Source organism: Salmo trutta, chromosome 31 (assembly GCF_901001165.1).
Source record: "Salmo trutta chromosome 31, fSalTru1.1, whole genome shotgun sequence".
Classification (NCBI taxonomy): domain Eukaryota; kingdom Metazoa; phylum Chordata; class Actinopteri; order Salmoniformes; family Salmonidae; genus Salmo; species Salmo trutta.
This window is the reverse complement of record NC_042987.1, coordinates 24,739,709-24,757,304: the sequence shown is the minus strand read 5'-3', so window position 1 is coordinate 24,757,304 and position 17,596 is coordinate 24,739,709. Positions and strand designations below refer to the sequence as shown.

The 17,596-nt window shown below is 43.8% G+C and overlaps 1 protein-coding gene across 5 annotated transcripts in view; it reads left to right on the top strand.

The window, feature by feature from the left end:
• The window catches only part of LOC115169814 (disco-interacting protein 2 homolog C), a 224,991-nt gene that overhangs the window by 169,119 nt on the left and 38,276 nt on the right, over nt 1-17,596 (top strand). For all 5 annotated transcript variants that reach the window (XM_029725795.1, XM_029725796.1, XM_029725798.1 and 2 more), the window contains 6 exons: nt 4,270-4,393; nt 5,957-6,066; nt 13,053-13,155; nt 13,678-13,742; nt 14,247-14,340; nt 14,666-14,785. In XM_029725795.1, coding sequence (XP_029581655.1) covers nt 4,270-4,393; nt 5,957-6,066; nt 13,053-13,155; nt 13,678-13,742; nt 14,247-14,340; nt 14,666-14,785 — 616 coding nt within the window. The remainder of the gene's footprint in view (nt 1-4,269; nt 4,394-5,956; nt 6,067-13,052; nt 13,156-13,677; nt 13,743-14,246; nt 14,341-14,665; nt 14,786-17,596) is intronic.

Genomic DNA, 17,596 nt, shown 5'->3' with positions numbered 1-17,596 from the left:
TGTGATATGTTAACAGCAGTACGGGCTTTCCAGAAGAAATTAGAGCTTTTCAAGAATGATCTCCAGGGAGAACTTGTCCACTTCCCCAATCTTCTGGTGCAAACGCAGGGAGACAAAGATGTTCCCAACCATGTTGATTTCATCCAGAAGCTGATGGATAACTTCAAGGCTCGATTTAATGACTTCACTGTTGGAAGAGAACATCCAAACCCCCTTCTTGGTCACAAAGAAGCAAAACAGCTTTTCAGATGGGTAGATGTTGCATCACTGCAAATGGAGTTGATTGAGCTGCAAGAAAATGTGTCTTTGAAGGCGCAGGCTGGTGATTGTGACCCTGTCACTTTCTGGGGAAAGATGGTGCCTGCAGCTGATGTCCCTGTTCTCAAGAAACTGGCACTATACAGTTCCACTCAAAAGTTTGGACACTTTTTTTGAGATTCTTCAATGTAGCCAACCTTTACCTTGATGACAGCTTTGCACACTCTTGTCATTCTCTCAACCAGCTTCACCTGGAATGCATTTCAATTAACAGGTGTGCTTTTAAAAGTTAATTTGTGGAATTTATTTCCTTCTTTAATGCGTTTGAGTCAATCAATTGTGTTGTGACAAGGTAGGGGTGGTATACAGAAGATAGCCCTATTTGGTTAAAGACCAAGTCCATATTATGGCAAGAATAAGCAAAGATAAATGACAGTCCAGCATTACTTTAAGACATGAAGGTCAGCCAATACTGAACATTTGCAATCGCAAAATCCATCAAGCACTATGATGAAACTGGCTCTCATGAGGACCGTAACAGGAAAGGAAGACCCATTGGTACCTCTGCTGCAGAGGACAAGATCATTAGAGTAACCAGCCTCAGAAATTGCAGCCCAAATAAATGCTTCACAGAGTTCAAGTAACAGACACATCTCAACATCAATTGTTCAGAGGAGACTGCGTGAATCAGGCTTTCATGGTAGAATTGTTGCAAAGAAACCACTGCTAAAGGACACCAATAAGAACAAGAGACTTGCTTGGGTCAAGAAACACGAGCAATGGACATTATACCGGTGGAATTCTGTCCTTTGGGATTCCTTTGGGAAATTTGAGATTCTTGGTTCCAACCGGCATGTCTTTGTGAGACGCAGAGTATGTGAACAGATGATCTCCGTATGTGTAGTTCCCACCGTGAAGCATGTAGGACGTGGTGTGATGGTGGTTTGCTGGTGACACTGTCTGTGATTTATTTAGAATTCAAGGCACACTTAACCATCATGGCTACCACAGAGATTTGCCATCTCATCTGGTTTGCACTTAGTGGGACAATCATTTGTTTTTCAACAGGACAATGACCCAAAACACACCTCCAGGCTGTGTTTGACCAAGAAGGAGCGTAATGGAGTGCTGCATCAGATGACCTGGCCTCCACAATCACCCGACCTCAACCCAATTGAGATGGTTTTGGATGAGTTGGCCCGCAGAGTGAAAGCAAAGCAGCCAACAAATGCTCAGCAAATGTGGGAACTCCTTCAAGACTATTGGAAAAGCATTCCAATTGAAGCTGGTTGAGAGAATGCCAAGAGGGTGGCTACTTTAAAGAATCTCAAATATAAAATATATTTTTTGAATTGACTAACACTTTTTTGGTAACTACATGATTTTATATGTGTTATTTCATAGTTTTGATATAGCTGTGTCTAAACTTTTGACTGTAAAGTCACAAGTAACTTTATTAAAAACAAATACCGCACCAGGCTCACCAATGAACACCTGCACCGGTGTCTGAGTTGCTCTCACACCATTTTTGCCTAAGTTCAAAGCATTGGCAGGAGACGACGGGGAATTCCTCTCATTAATGCAGGGCAAGACCCAGAGTGACTTCTACATGAATATTACATGGCCCACAGTGACGTTCTGTGCATTCAGATTATTATTTTTGCTCAACTCTCCTTTGTTCTCCAGAAAACATGCACTTTATTTCATTTAAATATATATTCTTTTTTTATTCAAAGGTCATGTACACTGGTTCACAGTACATAGACAATTATGCAACCACTTTTGTACTTCAGCAATGCCTATGTTTGTTGCTACGCTGTACCACAGCGCCGATAAAGGACAATATCCATCCGGACCTTCTCAAATAGTAGTACCCCTGCTTTAAAGCATTCACTTTAACAGGGTGTATTAACATTTGTCTCAATAAAACAGTTTGAATAATTCTAGATATTGAAGTAACAGTAGAATGGATAGATGGATAATAGTGCCTGCTAAATAGCATATATTATATATTATGCCTATAAGACTACACTGCCTCTCAAGTCTGCATGCAGCCAGTAGCTCACACATAGTCGTCCCACACACACACTCGACTGTGATGGAACTCAAGTGAAGGAACATCACCAGTTGAGGAGTAACTAGCTTCTCCCTTCCCCTTCAGCCTTTCCTCCCCTTTTACCCTTCATCACTTCCTTTACCCTTCCCTCTCCTTTTACCCTTCATCACTTCCTTTACCCTTCCCTCTCCTTTTACCCTTCATCACTTCCTTTACCCTTCCCTCTCCTTTTACCCTTCATCACTTCCTTTACCCTTCCCTCCCCTTTTACCTTTCACCGCTTCCCTCACCCTTCCCTCCCTCCTTTACCCTTCCCTCCCCCCTTCACCCTTCCCTCCCTCCTTTACCCTTCCCTCCCCCCTTCACCCTTCCCTCCCTCCTTCACCCTTCCCTCCCTCCTTCACCCTTCCCTCCCTCCTTTACCCTTCCCTCCCCCCTTTACCCTTCCCTCCCCCCTTTACCCTTCCCTTCCCTCCCCCCTTTACCCTTCCCTTCCCTCCCCCCTTTACCCTTCCCTCCCCCCTTTACCCTTCCCTTCCCTCCCCCCTTTACCCTTCCCTTCCCTCCCCCCTTTACCCTTCCCTCCCACCTTTACCCTTCCCTCCCACCTTTACCCTTCCCTCCCCCTTTACCCTTCCCTCCCCCTTTACCCTTCCCTCCCCCCTTTACCCTTCCCTTCCCTCCCCCCTTTACCCTTCCCTTCCCTCCCCCCTTTACCCTTCCCTTCCCTCCCCCTTCACCCTTCCCTCCCCCCTTTACCCTTCCCTTCCCTCCCCCCTTTACCCTTCCCTTCCCTCCCCCCCTTTACCCTTCCCTCCCCCCTTTACCCTTCCCTTCCCTCCCCCCTTTACCCTTCCCTTCCCTCCCCCCTTTACCCTTCCCTTCCCTCCCCCCTTTACCCTTCCCTTCCCTCCCCCCTTTACCCTTCCCTCCCACCTTTACCCTTCCCTCCCCCTTTACCCTTCCCTCCCCCCTTTACCCTTCCCTCCCCCCTTTACCCTTCCCTTCCCTCCCCCCTTTACCCTTCCCTTCCCTCCCCCCTTTACCCTTCCCTTCCCTCCCCCTTCACCCTTCCCTCCCCCTTCACCCTTCCCTTCCCTCCCCCTTCACCCTTCCCTCCCCTCTTTACCCTTCACCCCCCCCAAGCTCTCTCTTGTTTTACCCCTACCACCTCACCTCTCTGCCTTTTCCCATCTTGCTTACTCACACACATTCACACATCCCTCTCTTTCTTGCCCTCTCTGCTTTCTCTCTGCTGTCTCTTCCCATCTCCATCTGTTTCCCTTCATCCCGGCTCAATTAGATATTCTGCTGACTCAGGTTCAGCTGATGCAGGAAGACAGGCAGGCAGGAAGACAGGCAGGCAGGAAGACAGGCAGGCAGGCAGGAAGACAGGCAGGCAGGAAGACAGACAGACAGGCAGGAAGACAGACAGACAGGCAGGAAGACCAGCAGGAAGACAGACAGGCAGGAAGACAGACAGGCAGGACGACAGGCAGGCAGGAAGACAGACAGACAGGCAGGAAGACAGACAGGCAGGAAGACAGACAGGCATGCAGGCAGGGCTATGGGCCCAGTTTAAGCAGAGAGATGGGGTCTGAGACAGAAAGGCTGCATACTCTAGTATAGAATAGGAAACCCCCTAGCTCAGGGCTGCAGGGCCTGCTTTCATTAGTGTTACTGTCTCCTCCATATGAGCTGGTGTGGGCTCACTCCTCCGCCCACACACACTGTCAGAGAGAGGGGGGGGACCACGCAGTGTGTGTGTGAACGGCAGGATGATATCACTGTTTTCTAAAGTAATATACCCTCTTAAAAGTCGTAAAACACCAGATAAAAAGACAATGTGTGTATAGAGAATATAAAATACACCTAATTCATGTGCAATATGAAAACAAAAACAATGTTGACTGAGACTTTCCTCCTTTGACCATCTTCTCTCTCTCTCTCTCCAGGATGCAGGGAGCCAGCAGATAGGCTTTTTGCTGGGGAGCTGTGGGGTGACGGTTGCCTTGACGAGTGACGCCTGCCATAAAGGCCTTCCCAAGAGCACCACAGGGGAGATCCCACAGTTCAAAGGTCAGCAACTGTGTCAAAGCATGTGACGCACCACCGCATGATGTGATCCTGTCATGCTGTCATATGTGATGCTGTGTCAGATGGTTTTCATAAGATACTACATCCACAAAAACAGAATTCCAATATGGCTGTCTGGTCACCCATCACAGACTCATTGACTTGAATAGAGATAACCATTCCAGGAATTATATTTTAGTGTGTCTAAAGCAGCACGAGGTTCTGTAGTACAAGGGTGTATTGAAATGCAACACTGATATCAAACAGGTTTTTAGTTTGGTGATTTTATTGCTCCTCTCCAAAACAAATGAGAGACTTGGAATGGAAGGATAAGCAGGCAGAAGAGACATGTGATTAAATAGGAGGGCAGGTTTGTTTTAGTACACATACTGCATATAGAATGGTTTAGTACACAGACTGCATATAGAATTGTTTAGTACACAGTAGCTGCATATAGAATGGTTTTAGTACACAGACTGCATATAGAATTGTTTAGTACACAGTAGCTGCATATAGAATGGTTTAGTACACAGTAGCTGCATATAGAATGGTTTTAGTACACAGACTGCATATAGAATGGTTTTAGTACACAGTCGCTGCATATAGAATGGTTTTAGTACACAGTCGCTGCATATAGAATGGTTTTAGTACACAGTCGCTTCATATAGAATGGTTTTAGTACACAGTCGCTGCATATAGAATGGTTTTAGTACACAGTCGCTTCATATAGAATGGTTTTAGTACACAGTCGCTTCATATAGAATGGTTTAGTACACAGTAGCTGCATATAGAATGGCCCACTGTGTGGGGAACAGAGCAGTCAGAGAGAGAGGGATGAGAGAAATGAGGGAGGGAGAGAGAGCTCAGTGTCATTTTTTTCATCATTTTAGGCAAGTCAGTTAAGAACAAATTCTTATTTACAATGACGGCCTACCCCGGCCAAACCCTAACCCAGGCGACGTTGGGCTAATTGTACGCTGCCCTATGGGACTCCCAATCTTTGCCGGTTGTGATACAGCCTGGAATCAAACCAGGGTCTGTAGTGACGCCTCTAGTACTGAGATGCAGTGCCTTAGACCGCTGCACCACTCGGGAGCCCCATTGTGCATACTCCTCAGTATTGGCTTTATAAATAGAAACATGATGCCAACCAGTGGATTTAAAGCTATTATTTTAGCATTGATGACATAAGTCAGGGCTGAGTAGAGGGCTGGCTATGGAAACCCTACATACAATTCTGGGACACAGCCTGGGTCAGGCCCAGGATGCGTCCCAAAAAGCCCCTTATGGGCCCTGGTCAAAAGTAGTGCACTACATACAGTAGGGACGCAAAACCCAGCATCAATCGGGATGAGTGCTCATTGATCGCTTCAGGGTAATCACTAGACTAGCTGTCTCCATTGGCTTCGGCTAATGGGGATCCTAATAAATCCAATCAAAATCACATCACATTAAATGGCAGATTGTGACTGGCTCTCTAATGCCTTGATTGTCTTTTCTTTGGTCTCGGTCCTAATAACTCTCTTTGATCTGTCTGTCTTTTTGTCTGTCTGTCTCTCCGTCCAGGCTGGCCAAAGCTACTGTGGTTTGTGACTGAATCTAAGCACTTATCCAAACCCCCCAGAGACTGGTTCCCCCATATCAAGGATGCAAATAACGACACAGCCTATATTGAGGTAACACACAGATCTGTTATGTCTTTGACTGCTTGTGCAACAACGTCAATGTTTTTCAGGATGTTCCCACCTTGTACCAAGATAAAGTTCATCACCACATTAATGTTGTTTTTGCTGTCTGGTTTCTTCTCCCATTGATTTTGACTGCTATTCCCCTGGGTCTGTTTAACAAGTATCTCACTCTTGACAACACAGAGTGATTGGATTGACTGAAGTCTATATTGTATATTATATATACGTCTATATCATTCATAATACGAAGAGAGGTGTTGCTGTTATTGATTACTACAGCTAGATCACGTATTATATGCTCTGCTAAGTGCACAGCTCTCATAGGGATGTCTAGGCTAACTGCAAACAGCAGTTGTTTGGTGTAATTGTCAATCGATCTGCTTGTGATTGCCGATCAATATGCTTCATGGGGTTTGATTATCATTGTCTGTCTGGCGATTGGATATTCAGTTGCTGCTTCTGTATGGGAGACAAAATGTATTTCCCAAATGACACCCTTTCCCCTACATAGTGCACTAATTTTGACCTGGGTCCTGGTCAAAGGTAGTGCACTATAAACGGAATAGCAAGAAGCCCGAGACCAGTCAATCCAGTCAGATAATGTGATTTGTTTTCATTTACTTTGGCTCTTTTTACGCAGCCAGGCGGTAATTAAACCAGAGGCGTAGATATTCTATGTTGATTGTGAAGTGAGTGAAAAGATCACAATTAAATATAGAGAAGAAGATGATGGAACATCATTGGAGCAGACTTCCGGGATTGTCTGCATCCAAAATGGCACCTTATTCCCTATACCATTGGGGTCGCGGCCCTGAGCCAGACCCTGAGCTCATCTGTGTGACTTGTTTGTTTATAGTTAAATCACTCAGTTTTCTTTTGTTTTGTCTAAACCCAAGCGCGTTGCAAGTTTGAAAGTGGATTGTACGTGGCATGTGTGACCTTCTTAATCCTAATCGGTGTAATATGAGGAAAACTTTCCAATCACTACCGGAGGTTGTATGGATTCCATTAGTCCATCAACCACCATCACCTACTCCCCTGCCTTTCTGCTCTCTTTCCCAGATAAAACTCACTTTCTCCAAAACAGCATTGCCTTGCCTGATGGTTGTTCTACAAAGTCAAAAAGGGAAACCAAGAAGAAGCGAGGCTCAAGACGTGGTGTTAGGAACAGGCTATGGAGGCGGGGAAGCTGTCACCCGCTCCCGGTGACCACCCTGTCAAATGTGACGTCACTAAATAATAACCTGGAAGAGTTAGCAGCGAGGGCTGAATTTGAAGACTTTAGGAGAAGTAATTGAATCTGCTTTACAGAAACGTGGCTCAAGCAGGACAATATTGATGTGAACATTGATGGATACACTGTCATTAGAGCAGATGGAGACAAAACAACGTCACCTAAATCAATAGGCGGGGGGAGGGGGCTATGTATCTCTGTAGATAATACTTGGGCCACGCAGTGTAATGTGATTGAACAAGTGTGCACCAGAGACAGATTCTTGTTGTATCATTCAGGCCATTCTATCTACCACGTGAGTTTGGACAGATTACTATTACTCTGGCCTATGTGCCTGGACCTTAGGAAGCTGCTGACAGGATTACAGACTGTTTCAATGCTGCTCTTTCACGATCAGCTGACCAGACAGTATTTGTGCTTGGGGATTTTAATACGATCTTCCTTTCTAAGCACCTCCCCACTCTGCAACAGTACAATATGTCACCTGTCCAACTCGCTCAACTCACATCCTGGACCAGTGTTATGGCAAGATAGAGGACACATACAAGGCAGTGTGCAGAGCACCCATCAGGAAATCAGACCATAACGTTATCCATCTCCTACCGAGATACAGGCAGCAGGTGAAGCGTAAATAACCTGTAGAGAAATCCATTCAGGTGTGAACAGAGGAGAGTAGGGAGGAGCTCAAGGATTGCTTTGATGTCACACTGGGAGGTGTTCTTTGACTCGTGCAGGGATCCCCACGAGATGACTGACAGCACCACATCATACATCCAGTTCTGTAAGGATACTGTCATTAACACAAAAACTTTCGGAGTATTTCCCAACAACAAGCCCTGGGTAGCTAAGGACTTGAAAATGTGCCTCAATGAAAGGAAGTTTGCTTTCCTGAAAGGAGATACTGATGCTGTAAAGGAGAAAGAAAATTAATTCAGGTCAAAAATGTGGAAAGCTAAAAAGGACTTCAAGGATGAAGTAGAGCAGAGGTTCTGTCCAGCCAATCCAAGACACGCATGGGAAGGGCTTAATGCAATGGAAAGGAAAAGAGGGAACAATACAATTGCAGACTGTTCATCCTTTGTAAATGACCTTAACTGTTTCTATGAAAGATTTGGCACCGTTGATTTCAAAGATGAATGTAAATAAATATGTGAGAGCATCCCCAAATCCTCTCCTGTCCACATAACAAAGAGCGAGGAGGCTTCATGCTTGTCACATATTGAGCCACACAAAGCAACGGGCCCAGACGGTCTACGGGACAAGGTACTGAAGGTCTGCGCCGACCAGCTCAAGGGAGTCTTCACATGACTGTTTCAACTCCTGCTGAGCCCCTGCACAGTGCCAAACCCCTGAAGGTGTTGACCATTGTACCAGTCCCTAAGAAGTCAGGGGCCAAATCACCAAATGACTTTCGACCTGTGGCCCTCACTTCCCTTCTGGCCAAATGCATGGAAAGGGTTGTTAGTAAGCACCTTACCCTGTCCATAGCAGATCAACTAGACCCGTTACAGTTTGCCTATAAGGCAGAGAGGGACAGAGGATGCTACCCTGACCTTAGTGAACATGGTGGCTAGTCACCTTCAACATGCTAAATCATATCATCACAGAGAGGGACAGAGGATGCTACCCTGACCTTGGTGAACATGGTGGCTAGTCACCTTCAACATGCTAAATCATATCATCACAGAGAGGGACAGAGGATGCTATCCTGACCTTGGTGAACATGGTGGCTAGTCACCTTCAATCTGCTAAATCATATTCACACATTTAATTTATTGATTTTAGTTCAGCTTTCAAGACAATGCAAATACACACACTTCCTCAAACGACTACTGGATCTGAATGTCAACGGAGGCCTCGCAGGTTGGATCAAGGACTTTTTAACTGACCGCCCACAGAGTGTCCTCATGAATGGGGCCCTCTCTGATGAACTGACCCTGAACTCACCCAGGGGTGTGTCCTTTCACCGTTGTTGTTCTCTGTCTACACTAATGAGATGAAGAGCCAAGGAAACAATGTGAGCATTTTCAAGTACGCAGATGACATGGCTCTGGTGGGACTCTTTTTAAAGATGCTACATCAGATGTGGACAGCTGTTTTAAACAGACCAACAACATTCAAGAATGGAATAGACAAAGGAGCTGATCATCAATGGCAACAACTTACCAATATCCCAACCACTGTCTCTGAATGACCAACAAGTGGAGGTGGTTGAGTGTTTTAAATACCTTGGGACACAAATTGATTGAACAAGCTGAGTTTTGACCAAGCTGAGTTTTACAGAGAATGCATACTATTTTTTTTAAAGCAAACCAGCGCCTGTTTTTAATCAGGAAATGTAAGGAGTTTGGGGTCAGTCAGGATGTTCTGGAGAGGGTGTACAGCAGCTTGGTGGAGAGCATCCTCACGTTCATTATGACAGACTGGTATGGTAATCTGAGTGTGAGGAGCAAAAGCAAACTGACCAGAATAGTAAACACAGCCAGCAAAGTAATTAGTTGACCACAGGCACATTTGAGCATTCTGTTCCACAAGGCAACAAAAAGAAGGCACTGGCTGTCGTTGGTGACCCCCACACCCTCTACACCCTCAGTTAAAGAGGCTTCTCTCTGGCCGACGCTTCAGAATGCCCATGGTCAAGAGAACGTGTTCAAACATTAATTTGTTCCTTGTGCTGGTGGACTACTAAATGCAAAGTACATTTTGTCAGTATATGTACTTATCTATCCAGTGCAGTTGGGACAGTGGTCAGTTGTGAGTGAATGCATCAATGTCCTCGGTTTTTAGTGTATGCAACATGACTGGTTTAAATGTGTATGATGTGAGAATGTATGTGATCCTTTTAATGGAAGGTGATGCCAAAGAAAAATGTCCATTCAGGATGGACAATAAAGTTTAATTCTACAGTATTATATAGTGCACTACATATGACCAAAGCCCTAGTCAAAAGGTCCTGTGTGGCTCAGTTGGCAGAGCATGGTGTTTGCAACACCAGGGTTGTGGGTTTGATTCTCACGGGGGACCAGTACGGAGAAAAAAATGTATGAAATGAAATGTATGAAATGTATGCATTCACTACTGTAAGTTGCTCTGGATAAGAGCGTCTGCTAAAATGACTAAAATGTAAAAGTAGTGCACTTTATAGGGAATAGGGTGCCATTTGGGATGGGTCCATTGTTTGTTGAAGTCTAGACAGAATCCAAAATTGCCGTAATGGGTAGTGATCTTTTTGGTACTTTTGGCATACTCAAGGTACTTTCCTACTCAGTCCCCACATTTTTCTAGTCCTCTCCTTGGTCAAACAGACATTTACAAGATAAATGTTCAGCAATGGCTTACAAGAAATTGCCTCGTCAATTCTACAAAGGAAAATGTATCCAGAAATATATTTTGATCTGGACTTAGTCTTTTAGACAAATGGTTGTTTTCGTAGTCGTGCATCACTAGACATATGTAAGGCTGAGCAGATATCTGGATATGCATCACTCTTCTCAATGTAATACTACTTCAGATAGTCTGTAAGATTTAGAGCATGAAGGTCTGTTATAATGACTAATGACTGGCTAACTTTTAAAGAGCGACTGCCCATAAAAAGCCACTTCTTGTTTGAAAATCGCCTATGTGGCATTGATATGAGTCGTAAACATTTATTATCGTGCAAAAATTGACTACAAAGTGTAAATAGAATCATTTTGGTCATAAAGTCAGTCTCGTCCAAAACTGAGATTTGTGAGATGATAGGGGAAAAAATGTTGTCACGGAATGAAGGGTAACACAACAGGTTTCCTTGGGTTGGGTTTATTTTAATCCTGCCCACAGCTGGCAGCACCCAAGTAATCATACATTCGTAGCGCAGCTGACCGGATCGTAATGCCCATGGTAAAAATTGATTTGACATACGATATCCCTATGGGGCTAGTTAGGGACCAATGCACATGGGACAATACTTTAAAAGGTCAATAGCTAAAAATGTCAATGACTTAACCTCAAACCAATTATAAATTGTAGAAATTCATATACAAATATTGAAAGCATTTAATCAGACAACTAAAAGATGTGCAACATGAAAATATTGTCCCATTTACATTGTGTAATTTGATGGTCCCTAACTATCCCCAGAGATAGGCATTTCCAAAGTCAAACCAACTTTGCCATGGTCGCACACCAGCCGACTGAAGCTAATTGGCTAAATAATTTGGCTAACTCTTCCCACCTGCGAACACACACGAGACACCCACATCAAACCACACCCCGAAACCAACTCCCGTTTTAATTCAGTCATGGCTGCTAGCATTTCTTAATGAACCAAGTCTAAAATGAGGCGAGATCAGGAAGTACAGTCCACCTTTAATATTTTTGTTCCATCTCCCTGTCTCTTAGTGCAAATTAAAAAATCAATGGTATAATCCATCTACATGTTGAGTGCTGTTCTCCCATTAGTTAGGTTGAGATAAAATATACTGTGAATAATGAATGTTGCTGCTATTCATTCCTGAGGGTCCCAAATGCCCCCATATTCCCTATATAGCAGGGCTGTTCAATGTTGGTCCTGGAGGAACAAAACACTTCTGGTTTTCATCCTCAACTTCTAATCAGGGACTGATTCAATCAAGGGACACCAGGTGGGACACCAGGTGAGTGCAATTAACTACCAGGTAGAAACAAAAAACAGAAGTGTTTTGGACCTCCAGGACCAGATTTGAACAGCCCTGTTATATACTGTAGTGTACTACTTTTGACTAGGGTTCATAGGGCTCTGGTCAAAAGTAGTGCACTATGTAGGGAATAGGATGCATTTTGGGAGGTACCCTCAGACAGATGTAATGCTCGCTCTCTGTCTCTATCAATTCAGTTTCAATTCAATTTCAGGGCTTTATTGGCATGGGAAACATATATGTTTACATTGCCAAAGCAAGTGAAATAGATAATTAACAAAAGTGAAATAAACAATAAAAAATGTACAGTAAACATTACACTCACAAAAGTTCCAAAAGAATAAAGACATTTCAAATGTCATATTATGAATATAATAACAGTGTTGTAATGATATGCAAATAGTTAAAGTAGAGAAGGAAAAATAAACAAATCTTTTTCTCTCTCTCTGTGCTCAGTCAGGCAGTGGCTGATGCTGACAGTAGTCTGTATAGTGTTTATGTTGTGTTGCTCTAAGCTAGCTCTGTGGTCGTTCATCAGACTGACTGGAGGAGACCTAGCCTAGACAGCACCATGGCTTTATTAGAGTGAACATTGTCCTCAGATCTAGTACTGTGTGTGTCTACTAGGACTGGGATGGGTCTGGTCTGAGAGACAGGATGTTACTGCCTGATTGTTAAAGGCAGAATTTGAGTTTCACAACATGGCAATAGCACTGCCCTAGGCAGAACAACATCATCTGTTAAGAGGCATTATGGGTATTCTCAATACTAGCAACTGATAATTAATCAGATATATAACAGTAGAGTGGCTTTACAAGCAGTGTTTGAAATGAGCCATGGTTTGTCTGTACTGTAATTAGCAGGTGGCGTCTAACGACATGATCTACAGTAGGTAGGGGAAATAATGGGCATTACAGCATATGTATAATGATGGTCTGCGTTGCTGCTTTGTGACTGCGATACACAGCATCCTAACTCCTGCTCTCTGTCTCTCTCTCGCTCTCTCTGTGTGTGTCTGTCACTCTCTCGCTCGCTCTGTGTGTGTCTGTCGCTCTCTCCTCACCTCTTCCCTCTCTCACCTGCAGTATAAGACGTGTAAGGACGGCAGTGTGCTGGGAGTGACGGTGATGAGGATGGCTCTGCTGACTCACTGTCAGGCCCTCACCCAGTCCTGTGGATACACAGAAGGTGGGAGCCTGCAGCCGTCTCCGATAAGACATTCTACAGAAGTCATAGCACTAAGACTGCTATGGGAGACATAGAACATGCATTAGAGAAATACTTTTTCATTACAATTGGATTCTCTCTCGCCATCTTTCACTTGCCTGGGTGTTGTGCTTCTCACAACAGTCATTGGTCTAAACCCCATCTCTCACAGTAATGATCATGCATTGTGTACATAGAATCTAACATGTCATGTGTCTGGGTTACTGTTTGAGATGCCTATGTTGGATTAAACTCTTATGTGCTCTGTTATGTCTCTCTCTCTGTCTCTCTCTGTGTCTCTCTCTCTCTCTGTGTCTCTCTCTCTCTGTGTCTCTCTCTCTCTGTGTCTCTCTCTGTGTGTGTCTCTCTCTCTGTGTCTCTCTCTCTGTGTCTCTCTCTCTGTGTCTCTCTGTCTCTGTGTCTCTGTGCCTCTCTGTCTCTGTGTCTCTCTCTCTGTGTGTCTCTCTCTCTCTCTCTCTCTTTGTGTCTCTCTCTCCCCTGCAGCTGAGACCATAGTGAATGTATTAGACTTTAAGAAGGACGTGGGTCTGTGGCATGGTATTCTCACGGTGAGGACCTTCCAGCAGGGCTTTGATACACACACACGTCTGCACAGGGCTTAGAGGGCTCGTTAAAGATGATTATATTCTTACGATGTTTTCTTTGAGCACCATTTTGAAATGGGAATTATATTATCAGAGAGGATTTTTACCACTGTTTAAATGTGTTCTCCCAAATCCAATTATAAGGAACAGTGAATATATTCTAATGTGTAGCCACGGGGACTTTAGTCTCTGTTGTGTTAGAGCAATATAGTCTGCATCCCAAATGGCATCCTATTACCTATAGGGTGCACTACTTTTTACAAGGGCCCATAAGGCTCTGTACTATAAAGGTGAAAGGGTGCCGTTTGGGATGCATAGTGCATACACTAATTAATCAGAGTTTTAACCAATGAGATCTCATATCAGTTTTCCTAATTAGCCTAGAAGAATCCTGATAATTACCAGTCTTGATTGAGTCTTGACTTCCATGTAATAACGGCTCTGATGAATATGTTTCTCCTGTTGCAGAGTGTGATGAACATGATGCATGTTATCAGTATACCCTACTCACTGATGAAGGTCAACCCACTGTCCTGGATCCAGAAAGTGTGCCAATACAAAGGTCTGGATTCACCACCTCTCTATTCACTCAAGCTTCAGCTAATATACTGTAGATGCATGTGTATTTGACAATTGATACTGTTTAATAATATTGCTTTTTACTTGGTTGTAAGGATGGTTTCATGTACAGTTGAAACTGTTACTTCACTGTTAGCATTTTGACCGATAACATTGGAGTAACATCAAAAGTGATATCTTCTGAATGTTATTGGGCTATTATAATAGCCCATAATACTGAACTTGCATTTTGACCACACTGATTGACTTCTTTTTTTTCTTCATGTGAACTGTCCTTAACCCTTCCCATGGTGTGATCCATCCCACAGCGAAGGTGGCATGTGTAAAGTCCAGGGACATGCACTGGGCCTTGGTGGCCCACAAGGACCAGAGGGACATCAACCTGAGCTCACTACGCATGCTGGTGGTGGCTGATGGATCCAACCCCTGTAAGACCACACTACTGTCTCTCTCTCACTCTGTCTCTCTCTCTCACTCAGTCTCTCTGTCTCGCTCTGCCTCTCTCTCTCTCTCTCTCTCTCTGTCTCTCTGTCTTTCTCTGTCTCGCTCTGCCTCTCTCTCTCTCACTCTGTCTCTCTCTCTCTCTGTCTTTCTCTCACTCTCACTCTGTCTCTCTGTCTTTCTCTGTCTCGCTCTGCCTCTCTCTGTCTTTCTCTCTCTCACTCTGTCTCTCTGTCTCGCTCTGCCTCTCTCTCTCTCTCTCTGTCTCTGTCTTTCTCTGTCTCGCTCTGCCTCTCTCTCTCACTCTGTCTCTCTCTCTCTGTCTTTCTCTCACTCTCACTCTCTCTGTCTTTCTCTGTCTCGCTTTGCATCTCTCTCTCTCTCTGTGTGTCTCTGTCTGTCTCTCTCTCACTCTCACTGTCTGTCTTTCTCTGTCTCGCTCTGCCTCTCTCTTTCTTCCTCTCTCTCTCTCTCTCTCTCTAAAAATGAATTCTAGAAATGTATCAGACAGGGTAAAACATTGTGTAGAACTATAGTACTGTAACTCTGTCCATGTTCATGATGCAGGTCTCATAGAATGTCCCTTTGTCACCTAGGCTAAGTAGTCTTATAACTTTAGTCTTGATTCCGACTACAGGGACTTGTAATGAAGTATAATGTAACCAATATATAATTGACCAAGCAGCTGCCATGGAACCATTACAGTAATCTACCACTGCTGCTGTAAACACTAACACTACGTACCACTGCAACATTTATATAGCTTAAGATACAGTTGAAGTCGGAAGTTTACATACACTTAGGTTGGAGTCATTAAAACTAATTTTTCCTAATTTTTCAACCACTTCACAAATTTCTTGTTAACAAACTATAGTTTTGGCAAGTCAGGCAGGACATCGTACACGACACAAGTCATTTTTCCAACAATTGTTTACAGACAGATTATTTCACTTATCACAATTCCAGTGGGTCAGAAGTTTACATACACTAAATTGACTGTGCCTTTAATTTTCTGGAATTTTCCATGCTGTTTATGTCATGGCTTTAGAAGCTTCTGATAGGCTAATTGACATAATTTGAGTCAATTGGATGTGTACCTGTGGATGTATTTCAAGGCCTACCTTCAAACTCAGTGCCTCTTTGCTTGACATCATGGGAAAATCTAAAGAAATCAGCCAAGACCTCAGAATTTTTTTTTGTAGACCTCCACAAGTCTGGTTCATCCTTGGGAGCAATTTCCAAACACCTGAAGGTACCACGTTCATCTGTACAAACAATAGTACGCAAGTATAAACACCATGGGACCACGCAGTCGTCATACCGCTCAGGAAGGAGACGCGTTCTGTCTCCTAGAGATGAACGTACTTTGGTGCGAAAAGTGCAAATCAATCTCAGAACAACAGCAAAGGACCTTGTGAAGATGCTGGAGGAAACGGGTACAAAAGTATCTATATCCACAGTAAAACGAGTCCTATATCGACATAACCTGAAAGGCCGCTCAGCAAGGAAGAAGCCACTGCTCCAAAACCACCATTAAAAAAGCCAGACTACGGTTTGCAACTGCACATGGGGACCAAGATCGTACTTTTTGGAGAAATGTCCTCTGGTCTGATGAAACAAAAGTAGAACTGTTTGGCCATAATGACCATCGTTATGTTTGGAGGAAAAAGGGGGAGTCTTGCACGCCGAAGAACACCATCCCAACCGTGAAGCACGGGGGTGGCAGTATCATGTTGTTGGAGTGCATTGCTGCAGGAGGGACTGGTGCACTTGACAAAATAGATGGCATCATGAGGATGGAAAATTATGTGGATATATTAAAGCAACATCTCAAGACATCAGTCAGGAAGTTAAAGCTTGGTCACAAATGGGTTTTCCAAATGGACAATGACCCCAAGCATACTTCCAAAGTTGTGACAAAATGGCTTAAGGACAACACAGTCAAGGTATTGGAGTGGCCATCACAAAGCCCTGACCTCAATCCCATAGAAAATTTGCGGGCAGAACTGAAAAAGTGTGTGCGAGCAAGGAAGCCTACAAACCTGACTCAGTTACACCAGCTCTGTCAGGAGGAATGGGCCAAAATTCACCCAACTTATTGTGGGAAGCTTGTGGAAGGCTACCCGAAACGTTTGACCCAAGTTAAACAATTTAAAGGCAATGCTACCAAATACTAATTGAGTGTTTGTAAACTTCTGACCCACTGGGAATGTGATGAAAGAAATAAAATCTGAAATAAATCTTTATCTCTACTATTATTCTGACATTTCACATTCTTAAAATATAGTGGTGATCCTAACTGACCTAAAACAGGGAATTTTTACTAGGATTAAATGTCAGGAATTGTGAAAAACTGAGTTTAAATGTATTTGGCTAAGGTGTATGTAAACTTCCGACTTCAACTGTACCTATGGGGAGGGTAAGGGTTGAGTAATGCTGTTCTTTTCCAATGCTTGCTTTATAAATGTGAATCTAAAGAATATAATTGAAAGGAACAAATGGGTTAGAATGGTTTAGAGGCAGTGAGATCTGGTAATGGAAGGCAGTGAAATTGGATAATGTAATTTGATAATGAACAGTATGTGTGCTCAGCATCTGAGCTCAGCCTGACAGGGTTATGGTGGCGCTGACAAGCAGTGCAAGCATGGAGCAAATCAACTCTGCCACAGCAATTAACCTGCAATTAACCTGCTGTAACAGTTGTCCACATAATCAAACAATGCTGACATGTTAGATTGGTATAATGTATTGGATTGGAGTTTTCCTCCCCTCGCACAGGAGCAAAATCTATTGCTTCC